General features: G+C 45.1%; 1 protein-coding gene across 1 annotated transcript; it reads right to left on the reverse strand.

The window, feature by feature from the left end:
- Nucleotide 1: 1 nt before the first annotated feature.
- Nucleotides 2-11,108, reverse strand: LOC111569754 (dapper homolog 3). Its single transcript, XM_023272123.3, has 4 exons — nt 10,637-11,108; nt 4,811-4,946; nt 4,317-4,427; nt 2-2,897 (listed from the first exon to the last, which is right to left on the reverse strand). The coding sequence occupies exons 1-4, from the start codon at nt 10,865-10,867 to the stop codon at nt 1,396-1,398; spliced, it is 1,980 nt and encodes a 659-aa protein (XP_023127891.2). The 5' UTR covers nt 10,868-11,108; the 3' UTR covers nt 2-1,395.
- Nucleotides 11,109-12,172: the final 1,064 nt, after the last annotated feature.

The raw sequence follows: 12,172 nt of genomic DNA on the forward strand, positions 1-12,172 counted from the left end.
CTGAGAGAAAATTGTCTTTATTTACAAGCTACATTCATTCCAAAACAAGGCCACATGATGGTATATACAAAATCATATCTATTTACAGAGTGTGTTAGTTGGTGTCATTGTGTTTTATTAAAACTGTAAACATAAAAAAGTATACGCATGCATGAATGTACACTGGTCCCTTAGTATGGCCTCACTAAACCCATCCCTGACTCACACAGTTATTCATGCTCATCGGTCCCAAAAGCAGCTGGCTGCAGAAGAGAGGTAGTGGACAGTTCACTTCAGTGTGAATCCAAGGTTTACTCAGAGGCAGATCCGAGCATGTTCATTTCTAAAAATAAACACCGATTCCCTGCTCAGCCCATTAGTTTGACACTGTAAGGTAACCAACTGTAAACGCACATTTGTTAACTCCATCAAAGGAAAATTTTTCTATAGGATGAACCATTGATGGTGTCACACGCCAAAATATTTTAGTTAGTGCTCTATTAATTTTTGTGTAATTTCAGACTAATATTCTAATCATTTCTGAATAGTTTCCAAGATGTTTCTAGGAAAGAACCATTTAGATTAGTACTGACTCATGTGAATGGAGAAACATTCTTTTGCTACATTTTCAGTTCATTTAACTGATGTAGACAAGACTGTTGGTCAGCAAAACAGGCCACCTAATTATGCAAAATGTGACATTTTAAGAATAAATCTTCCACTAATAAGTGGATATTAAATTAAATAACTTGGGTTTACTTCAGAGAAAAATCCTGCTTTACTTATAATAGTGTCAAATTCCATAGTTTTATTTATTAGGATACATTGTACTTGCAAAAGAGAAAGCAAATCAACCTGAAATTCTTAAAGAAGTCTGTGCATTTATCTTATTTCTATAGTACTGATATGTGGCAATAAAAGAAGCTTTTGGAGATGTATTGGTCACAATCAAAAACAGTCTAAAATTGTTTGAAACATCAGTGGCATGGATTTGTACTTTGCCAACTCCAGAGTCTTGGAATTAATTAACCACAAGTCTCTGATTAATTAACTACAAGACCAACAGACATTAAGAAAAAAACTGGCAGCGTATTCAGTCACTTAGCCTCAATGCCGTCCGTGTCAACACAGTGTAGCTTGGCATCAATTATCATCCATTAGAACCGGAGAACACCCATTAGTCTAGTGTCAGCTGGTTGTCAACCAGACACATCAGATAAAGAATCTCTAACTAGATCTTTAATCGTGCTCATTAATGTCAATGCATCTCTTTAAGAACATACTGCCGTTAGAGGTAGGTTGAATATAAAGACAGGATCTGTTATTTGAAATTTGATTTGTGGCCTAAAGTAAAAGTCACCGTGCTGCTCTGACAATGGTTTGGGTTATGAGCTTGAAACTGGTTTGATCATTTGCTCACACAGTCGTCATGACTTTGAGGGACCCTGAGCGGAATCTGAGAATCTTCTTTTTGAGAGCGTGGGAGGCTTTGATCTTCACGAAGGCTTTCGGTTGGGATGGGGTGTTAGCATTAGCTTGCGGTGAAGGAGAGGATGAGGAGGAGGTAGAAGCAAGACGTGGTGGCAACTGCTGGGGCCAAACCAGCCCCCCACTCTCGTCTGAGTCGCTGGACAGTGAGCTGGAGGCAGGAGAATAAACCTCACTCATGCTAGACTCAGACTCTGCTGGGGCGGCACCGGCGTAGCCCTCCTCTCCCTGACAGAGAGGCGCTCTTTCCTGAAAGTCTGGGTGCCAGCGCTGCTGCTGCTGGTAGCTCTGGGGTTGGGAATGGGAACAAGAATGACCATGGCGAGCTTTTCGAGGTGGTCGTCTATGAACCTGGCCTGCGTGGGCCTCTCCCTCGTCCTGGCTGAGCTCCAGGTTGGAGCACCAGCGTCGGCTCCCGTTGTGGCTGTTGTTGCCCATCTGTGGTCCAGCGGCCTGGCTTTGGTTCTGAGCAGGATCCCCTCTGCCTTGGTGCCTCTCTGTGGTGCTGTACCTCCTCTCAGGGAGCACTCGCTGACCCAGGAGGCTGTTTTCTGACTGGGATCGACCAGCTTTGCTGCTTGATTTCTTAGACCTCTGTCGCTCATTGTGACTTTTCTTAGATGTTCTGGACTTGGAGTTGGGGTGGTCAGGAGAGGTGGCAACTCGGCTGGGCTTAGGCTGCTCTGGGTGGTAGTGTCTGGGGGAGCGCACAGGGGCATGACAGGCTTGTCCAGGGATATACTGAGCACTTACTAAATTGTGCATGCGATGAATAGGGGGTTGTGGATGTAGATAATGTTGGGGGGAAGGGGGTTCACAACAGGGGTCAAGAGCCCCAACACCACAGTTTGGGTCCAGAGAGGGCAGAGGTGATGGTAGTCTCCCAGCCAGGGAGTGTGGCCTGGACTGGGGGTAGGGCAGAGCCAAATAGCAGTCCTCCTCCAGGGAAGGGGCCTCTCCACCACAGGCCTCCCCCTCTAGGGGGTCACAACCCCATCCCTGGCTCTTAGGGTTTGCCGAAAGGTCAACATGGGGCTGAAGATGGGGGTCAGGAAGGCGCTGCTCAGAGGTTAGAGAAGGAGTTCTCCTGTGTAGGGAGCCGTGTCCTGAGGCGCTGCAGTATGGGGGGTCAGGGTTCAGGGTGGTGCGAGGCTGACATGGACGTGGTGAGAGGGTATGGCGCTGGATGAGACCTAGGATGTAACCCTCCACCTTCAAAGCCTGCTGGTAGCCCTCCTCTGTGACCTGGTCCTGTGCAGACTGCTGCTGCCAAGCCTGGTTGGCTCCACTGGGGTCCCACTGCCAGGAGTCTGCAGCCGTGACCTCCTCAGCGATCCCCTCCAGAGGTGGGTAAGGGGCAGAGAAAGAGCGAGGCAGGGTGGAGCGTGGAGCTGGCACATCAAAATCTCCATTCAGCATCAGGGGGTCTCCTAAGTACAAAAAGTAATACAGTAGTAAACCATGATGCAGTAATTATGAAACATCAAACAAGGTGACAGGTCCATTAACATTAACCCCTTGATGCCCATTGTTGCGAATTTGCATCATACCACTTTTATTCAGACTGCAGCTGAGATAGTGTCTCCATTCCCCCAATGCTGGTTTGTGCATACTCAATACATACCTCAGAACCTTTTGCAAGCACTGGTTTCTGGTAGGACCGGTTGGAGTGGGACCTAATTATTATAAATCTGTTATTATTATTATTATGTATCGGTTCTATGTGTAATAGACAAATTAACAATCTCCACTTATTTTAGCATCGGCTGGAAAGCAAAAACACGCAAGAGTTTTTTTAAAAAAAAATTTATTGTAAACAAATTCCGGTGTCAAGGGGTTAATAGGATGTAAATAATAAGAGTTATGATATGTAAACAGTAATGGATGATGCTAGAGCTGAGAATTTGGGGCCATGTTAGTGGATCTGTGATGCTGTACTTAGTCGCAGAAGTGCTTTCTGCCAAATGTTACTGTCGGTCTACTACCACACTCATGATCAGCAGTTCTTTACCATATTTAGCATCTTTGATTATAGTATTAGTTAGCTGACTTTAAGTACTTAGCACTAAACTCAAAGTCCTGTCAAATGGTAGAATTGTCGTTCATGTCACACTTCTGTGGTCATAAAAGTGAATGTTGATAGAAGAAAGGACAGGGGGTCATCGGAGCTAGGATTCATCTTCTGGGAACCATGAAGGTAAGAAATTCAACAATGCATCCAAATGTTGTTGAGATATTTCAAGAGCAAAGTGGAGGACACCCAGTAGCAATAGATCCACGTCTGTAGAATATCTAGTTATGGGCAAGACAAAGGTATTCATGTTTCAGAGTTCATTTTTTTCAATACTGGCACAACTAAGAGTGCTTTTACAGTGGCTATTTTTAAGTAATCATACTTTTTAAAAATGCATTTTGGTTTTAGGTAACATATTCAGCTTATCTGGAAACGACATTAGGTTCATTTGTGAATTGTCAGCCATGTGAATGTTATTCAGTCAATGGAAAATTATAGCTTCAACAGTAGCCTATGTTGGAATGTATGATTCTTAGATGTGGTAGTTGCCTTTCTCTCTTTCCACATGACCCCTTCTGCATTTCCGAATCTCCCGAATTTTATTCAACAGAACTAATGAGATGACATCCTAAAATAACCTGTGTTTTTGCCTATGGTTGCAAATCTGCTATCTTCTTTCCCTTTGGACAAAACGAAAACAAGAAGTGAATGTCCTGTTACTCTTATTTATGATGCAAAAATGCTACCGTTGTGTGCTACAATTTGTCCCATTTCATCTGCATTTCTGCAATTTCTGCATATGAGTAACCTTTCCACATCTGCTAGTTTTTCTTACCCACAGACTTTGGCCTGTCATTGGTGTAAGCCCAGGGGGAGACGGTCTCTGCAGGCTCAGTGGAGCAACATTTCCCTTTTGGTGACTGTCCCTCACTTGACTCATAGAAACCTAGGACAAAGTGCAATTAGAGAGTCAGAGAAGATGTCTGCCTCGTTTAATTCAGCTCACTGATTGTTCCAGTTCTCTGAAAATGTGCCTCATGATGGAGGAGGTCTCTCACCGCATTTCACAAATAGGGCACAAAACAAAATTACAAGCAACTAGAGCATGAACGAACAATGGGAGCAGAAACAAAATAACAAGTTCATTGTATGTAAATTTTGAAATGCAAAAGAAAACACGTTTCTTTAGATGGAGCAATAATTTTGTAGAAAAAGAAAAAAAACAGCTTTGAAGAATCCACTGAAAGAATGTGTTTTCATTTAGAAACATCTTAATTACATGTTTGATAGAGCTGTAAAGAAGAAAAAGATTTAAAACAGTGGCAGTACCAGAGCTGGGCCGGCTGTCGCCAGTGTCTCCTAGACCTCCACCATCACAGCAGCCGTCGTCGGTGTCGATCCTCAGCTCTCCCACCTGCTGTTCCAGCGCCTGCATTAGGCCCCATGGGGAACTCTGAAGAGCACTCTGAAAAACCAACACACACACACGCACACGCACACACACACACACACACACACACACACACACACACACACACACACACACACACACACACACACACACACACACACACACACACACACACACACACTCAGGCTCTTTCTTTGCTGTCTGCATTTGATTGTGCGTTTGAGAACTAATTTTTAAGTGGCTGGTAAGAGGCAATAATTAGTGATTTCAACAAGAAGAAAACAGTCCTGGCAATCAAATTACTCATTTCCACAAACGCTAGCAGCAGAAGGACATCTGTGAATCCTTTGCTGCTTGTTTCTACAGCTGCACACCGGCTCTTATTTTGTTTGACGCTCAGACACTCATTAATCCCCCGCTGAGAAAGCTCAGAAATTCCTGTTTTAGTTGGGAACAAATTGTTTACTCGAATACTTTAGGAGAAGAGGTGTTATTTTAATTCGTGCCGTACTTTCTTCCTCACAACGTGGATAAGTACGACTGAAATGGTTGAACACACAATGTCAAAACAGACAAAGCCACAACTTAGATGTAAATTTGCACCGGGCTAGTTTCTAAAATACAAACGTGGCCATCACAGGCCACCACTCTGCAGCAGAGAAAAGCATCTGTGTGCAGCATCCATATCTGTCACTGGGCTCTCGTATGCAGGCGGGTTTACAGGGGAAGCAGTCAGTTGGAACATGAATAATTCAAGGTTCTGTGAAGGGTTGGAGGGGTGGGGTGGGGGGGTTGTTCTTTCATGTGGGTGGGGTACACACACACACACACACACACACACACACACACACACACACACAGATGCAGACACATGCTATCCGAATATGCAGACGAATTCTGCTTGCTCATACAACTCAGATAGGAACACACAAAAGCACAGTCTGAGTATGGATGAAACATAACACTTACTCTTTCACAGACACACACACACGCACCACAGACACAGACACACACACACACACACACACACACACACACACACACACACACACACACACACACACACACACACACACACACACACACACAGACACCAGTGAGACAGTAAAATTGGACATGCTTATTCAGCCATCCTGACAATTTTCACTGGTCTCATGTCGACATCATCTGACACATACGCTAACATCTGCAGACACTCGCATCCAAGCCTGTCTTCATGGGTTAACACACACACACACACACACACACACACACACACACACACACACACACACACACACACACACACACACACACACACACACACACACACACACACACACACACACACACACACACACACACACACACACACACACACAAAAAGGCCCTTCAGTTTGTTGGAGGCTCATTAAGAGGCTTCATTACCCGAAGATGGAGCACGTCCTCATGCTGAGGTGACACTTTTCACGTTACAGAGCCACTGTGATGGAGAACCTGTCAGACAGCTGTCACAGTCTCCTGCACTTCCTGAACACCGTCTTTGTACATCTGTGTGTCCGTACCAATCAAACACTGCCTACAGAAATGCACACAGGCCCTACAGTGTGCAAAACGGCTGGTGAAAAACCACATAAAAGCAGGTAGACATAGCGGTGTGTCTCGGATGGTCTACTGCTTTGGTTCAGACTGAAATATCTGAACTTAAATTTCATGATTTCCCATGAAATTTTTAGAGACTTTCATGGTGAGGACAGTGTCTACTGACTTCGGTGACCCCTTCAACCTTTATTCTTGACTCAACATGAGAGTGATATATTTGGGTTTTAGTGACAAATCTCAACAATATGTCATTTTTTATGATACTTTTTTAATGACAAAACACCAGCATGTTTAGAAACTCAGTTGAGATGACGGACATGACAAATGTTGCAACTAAACATCATCATTCTCATCACATCTTGTGCTTTTTTGGCTCAAAACGCTAAAAAGAAAACACGCCTGCAGAACATGGCTCACTGCTGCATGTGTGTTTACTCCAATCAGTGCTTGAGCTGTGACTCCTTTGTCCTGCAGATTAAATGCGGTCATAATGCAAACGCTGTGCGCTGTGCTGCCCACACGACCTCTTCACCCCAAACACTGCCATGCCTTTTGTCCCGACAAGTGTACTTATTGTCTTACCATAAACAAAGCATTAGCATCCCTGCATCAATATTGTTTTGTATGGCAGAAATGAAGAGTGGGGAGCTTTGTTTCAGCTGCTGGCGTAGGATAGAGAACTGCCTGGGAGGAGGGGGAGCCTACAGGAAATCAATTAATCAATGATACCTTTTCGCACAAGTGATTGCTTGCCTCTTTGTGGACACGCGTGCAGCGAAAGCCACGGCGCTGGTTATTAAATTATACCTCTGCAGAAAACAAACAAACCGACGGGTTCAGACCGAAGCAGGGTTCATTTTAGAGTCTGCTCTTTGACTGCACTCCATTAATACTGGTCACACAATGGTTCCCTGACACTGTATCATTGCTTTTTTATTGCATCCTAAGGCTGGTGGGGGGATGGGGGGAAACAGAGGACACAGTGCAGCCAGACTCATTGAGCTGTTTCACAACACATCACGGCTACCTGTTCTTTAAATGAAATCGACTGAGCAGCCGGTGAATCCGGGTGAAAGCCAGAACAACATTATGACTGGTTGATTTCACCTGTGAGAGCATCTAAATGCACCTCAGAACGAATATAAAGAACACGAGGCAATAGAGTCTGAAGCAGGCGATAAATAAGAGCTGGATGTCTTGGCAGTATATAAAGACACATTGTAATCCTGGCACAAAAAAGGGTTTCGGCAGGAGCAGAGGAAATTGGCAAAGTATAGTCCTTGGCTGTGTTGAATGGGATTGTAGAATAGACCTGTAACCAGTTAACGGCTGGCTGGGTTTTGAAACAATATTGGCAGGATATAGAAATCTATGGAACAGGGCACACAAGGCATGCAGCCGCACTGCTGGACCCTCTATAATTAAAGCTATGTTGTGACTGGATCCACACAGAGCAGCCTGTGGGAGGCCGGAAACACACACACACTCAAGACACCCTGCCCCCCCTCTGCTCCACTGCTGGCCTCAACTGCTGGGCTCTTATTTCTTCGAGCACACGGACACATTTTAAAGCCATATTTCAATCAGTAAATATATTTTTTAAAGTTTCTTTTAAATGAATTTGATGGGGGAGGACTTTTGCACACACACGCTGTTTACATTAGCACAGTGAATGGCATTCATTAGTGCTCTGACTCTACGTGCACAGCGGCTTGTAGGCTCACCAGCAGCAGCAGCAGCATGTGTTGGCTGCCAAAGAAATCCCTGAAGAGAGACGTGCACCAGGCTGTGCTCGTGAAACTGACAGTTGCGGCTCAGAGTCCATCTCAAGGTGTGGACGTAATGTTTGCAAATGTGTATCGGACGGGCAGATCGGTCTGTGTGCGTATGATTTGTATATTTTCAGAAACTCATTTGCATTAATGCCTGTACAAAGAAGCCAAAGAACAGGAAAACTGTATGAGGTTTTCGTGTCTGTGGCTCAGAAAAAGCAGAGAATCCATTCTGTGATCTGTAAAAATGATCTGCCACTGCTAAAGATGTTTTAACACAAGCACAAGCTGATTGCTGACGAACCATCAGTTCAGCAGACGCACAAAACAACAGTAAAAACCTACAGTAGACACACAATGCTGCAGAATTACTGCTTTAATTCCTGCATTTGCATGTGCACATGATAAGCTGATTTGAAACTACTAAGTCAGTTCATATTCTTCAGAGGAGATAAAAATGCAACTCAGAGTTTTCTGAAGCCAAACATGAGGGTTGCATGTATGTCACACATTCATACACAATTCATAGATTCTCCTCCTCTCTCCAAACACACTCAGCAGGGTAGCAGAGAGGGAGGTCAGAGCTTCATGCTTTCCCAGCTGCTGTCTGGCGTCCCACAGCTGTCAACACCTTCAGCAGCACCATAACACACTGTATCCAGGAGAAAACGGGCCTCTCAGCCTGTCTGGGGGCCACATTCATGTTCAAGGCAGCTACCAGACACACACACACACACACACACACACACACACACACACACACACACACACACACACACACACGAAAGGTCTCATGGGGCAGATGTTTCTGTGTCACACTGTGAACTATACATTTTGGAGACTTTAACCTACACGGAAGATGAGACAGGGGATTTGGCTCAGGCACAGATGGTGACCTGATATCATGAAGACTCAATTTGAGACTTCAATTAGAGTCCTGTCGGGCAAGATAGAAAAATAATTCTCCCAGGAATTTCCCATGTAATTACTCACACGCTTGGATAAGCAGAACACTTAATAAACATCGATCCACAGACGCGTTTGCGCCGAAAGTGGAAACGGGGGAAATATGCACTCCTGAGGGGGAAAAAAACGCGTGTCACTCCTCCATTGGTCTTGAAAATGGCTGTTTCCCGTCAGAGTGTGGATGTGGAGACTGGGTGAAATGCGCTGACAGCCCCTCCAGCACCACAGGATTACGGATAGTGGTGCGTCATGCGTCAGGAGACATCTTTCAAAAATGTGTTTGGAATCTACCAAATCCTATGTGGACCCAGATGAGGCACGGCGTCTAAATCGTGCCATGCCCAACTGGGGCCAACGCACAAGGCCACCACCTATGTGCGCCTCTATCCTCTCACCAGGGCCTCGATAGGCATCATTAGTATTCTGCTCCATATGCGCCTATTGTTAGGGCCCCGTCGGAGGAGAGAGAGGAGAGAGAGAGAGAGGAGGGGAGGGAGGGAGGGAGGAGGTGTGAAGAGGAGGCGGCTGATTTAATTTCTTTTTTTACCCTCTTTAATAATGGCTTCCTATTGTGGCCATGTGGAACAGCTCGCGGGCTGCGCAAGAGCAGCGGCCAAACAGAAACAGAACTCCCAGACGCACACGAAAACTTAACATAGCCACAATAAAACAAACAAAAAATGCAGCCCACAGACAACATCATCATCTGCAGATTAGTGGTTAGACTCAGTGGTGTGTAAAACGTCCTGAGGGAGACGCTGTTGTAGGAATGCTGAAACTTTTATTTGTCTTGATTAACCCACTTTTTTAATTCTCCTCCTAATCCTGGCATCGCTGCGGAGCATTTTTGCGCAACTTTGTCTGACCTCCCCTTAAGAAAAGACGTCGCATCAATCACATAGGAGATAATTATGACATAAAAACGTTAGCAGCGACAGCAACATGCAAGCTGAAGGAATAATTCATTCTTTTATGACGTGTGGAAAGCGCAAATAAGAGCTTGTTAAGTAGTAAAATCTACAAAAGTCTATGACGAGGGAACAATGGGCTATTAAATAGTCGGTCTGTGCCACAAACGGCGGGTGCTCCACCCCCTGATTTCGTTGCCCACAGGCATAAATCTCAGCCCAGAGCACAGAGACGCATTACACCCTTTCAAACAGAGGCCCTATTTATCAAGTTGAGTAACTTTTTTTGCAGCTAGAGGTCACGTCAACACAAAAGGCGCAGCGCCAACCAGGAGTCCATCCAACGGTCAAGCGGATCACAAAGAGGATCCGCTGCAGGCTATTAGATATTCAAAAGTATGTAGGACCGTGGCACAGGACAGAGGTAAAGTGGAGGTTTAAACACAGGGTGGGGTGACTGAAGGCAGAGCAGCTGGAATCCAAACCCGCAGTAAAACACTCAACGTAAACTTCTTACCAGCTGTCGCCTGAGCGTTAAGTTTTCTTGTCCCCAGCTACTGAAACACGCCAGCTCTCCTCTGGAGCCGTCCTGCTCCAGAGGGTCTCCCAGAGCCAGCGCTCCCAGCACCAGACACTCCTGCCTCTGCCTGCGGAGCTCCAGCTCACACAGCCCCGCCAGACTCGCCTCCAGGCGCTCCTTGGTCCGACTGCGCTCCACAGTCACTGGGAACGAGAACGCGCGGTGCATGCCCCCTAAAATCCCAGGATCGTGTGCAATAAAAAGCTAATTATTTCCCTCAGATGGTATTTCTGTGTCCTCCAAGTGGCCCAAAATTTACGAGGGCATTCTCAGACTATAAAAGGCCATGCTGCGTCCCATTCCTTGCGATAGCGCAGTTGCCTTGGAGCGGCATGGGCTCCCGGACCATCTATGCGCTATACATTTTCTGTTTCGCAGCTGTCAAACGCAGCCAAGGAGCTCCGCCCTCTGCGCCCGAGCACGGCGAGAAAGTGGGTAGTCATCCTCCCCTTTGTAAATCCAATCCCAGCCTTCATTGGACATGAGTGGCTGGTGGGGTGCTGCGCGTAACGTCGTCCCTTCCCCCTTGATTCATTACAGTGACGCGTCGACCTCACCCATCTTCCCATCCAAGCCCTGGGAGTAATGGACTAGTTCTGGGGACGGTTATTTCTGGCTGTATAGTAAAAGCACTGGAGTTTTTATTATCCTGGAACGATTTAATGCCACCACAGGAAAGATTAAAACAGCAACAAGACAAAGATAGTGGCGAAAAAAGGTGTAAAAATGGAAAGCACTTGGATAGAAAACAAAAACCTGATAGAATTGTAGAAATGCTGCAACTTCAAGATACTAAGAACGGCTTATAGAACTGTATAGCAACACTGGATTATGTAGAAGATGTGAGAGAACAGAGAAAATAGATTTAAACCCCCCCCCCAAAAAAGGTTATCAACAGGGCACATGGCATAATTATAACAAACTCATTATTGCAGCTGTTTTTTTCCCTTCTCCATCTCCCTCCCTGCTGCCTGCTGGGCTGCATGCCTTTAGGATGCAGAGGAATGTTGAACATGTTCATGTTTCCCTTATTAACGGTGCAAAAATGTGTAGAAATGTCCTGTGAAGTGCAAATGCTTTGTGTGTGTGTTTAGTTCCTGCAAGTAATTAACATGACTAATAGTGAAGAATGGGGATTAAAGGAGCACAATCTTCATACAGGTCAAATTTAGGACAAAGCACAGGCTAAGTTGGGAATTTTCTACTTTCGATTAAACATTTTTTATCTTGCGGAAATTCTTTTGTCAGATATTGATGAGAAAACACAAGTACTTAACATGAGAAATGCAGTGCATAGTAGAAAAGCAATAAGATATGATAGGATTGTATTTTAGAAAATGGGGAAAATGCAGTATTGAAAATGCACAAAGTGTTAGTTGAAATTATTTTGTCTGTGTACATGTCCATTGTTTTTAGGGTTTGTGTTATCCTTCACTCCCACTACTGCACAGACTGGCAATGCAGCTTTCACCT

Source organism: Amphiprion ocellaris, chromosome 7 (assembly GCF_022539595.1).
Source record: "Amphiprion ocellaris isolate individual 3 ecotype Okinawa chromosome 7, ASM2253959v1, whole genome shotgun sequence".
In the NCBI taxonomy this organism is placed as follows: Eukaryota; Metazoa; Chordata; class Actinopteri; family Pomacentridae; genus Amphiprion; species Amphiprion ocellaris.

What these genes read in the sequence shown, in the direction of transcription:
- LOC111569754 (XM_023272123.3), bottom strand. Translation starts at nt 10,867, where the DNA reads ATGCACCGCGCGTTCTCGTTCCCAGTGACTGTGGAGCGCAGTCGGACC. An exon ending in TAACGCTCAGGCGACAGCTG is followed by an intron (nt 4,947 to 10,636) that starts GTAAGAAGTTTA and finishes TTGGTTTTTCAG; the next exon opens with AGTGCTCTTCAGAGTTCCCC. An exon ending in TGACAGGCCAAAGTCTGTGG is followed by an intron (nt 2,898 to 4,316) that starts GTAAGAAAAACT and finishes TTTTGTACTTAG; the next exon opens with GAGACCCCCTGATGCTGAAT.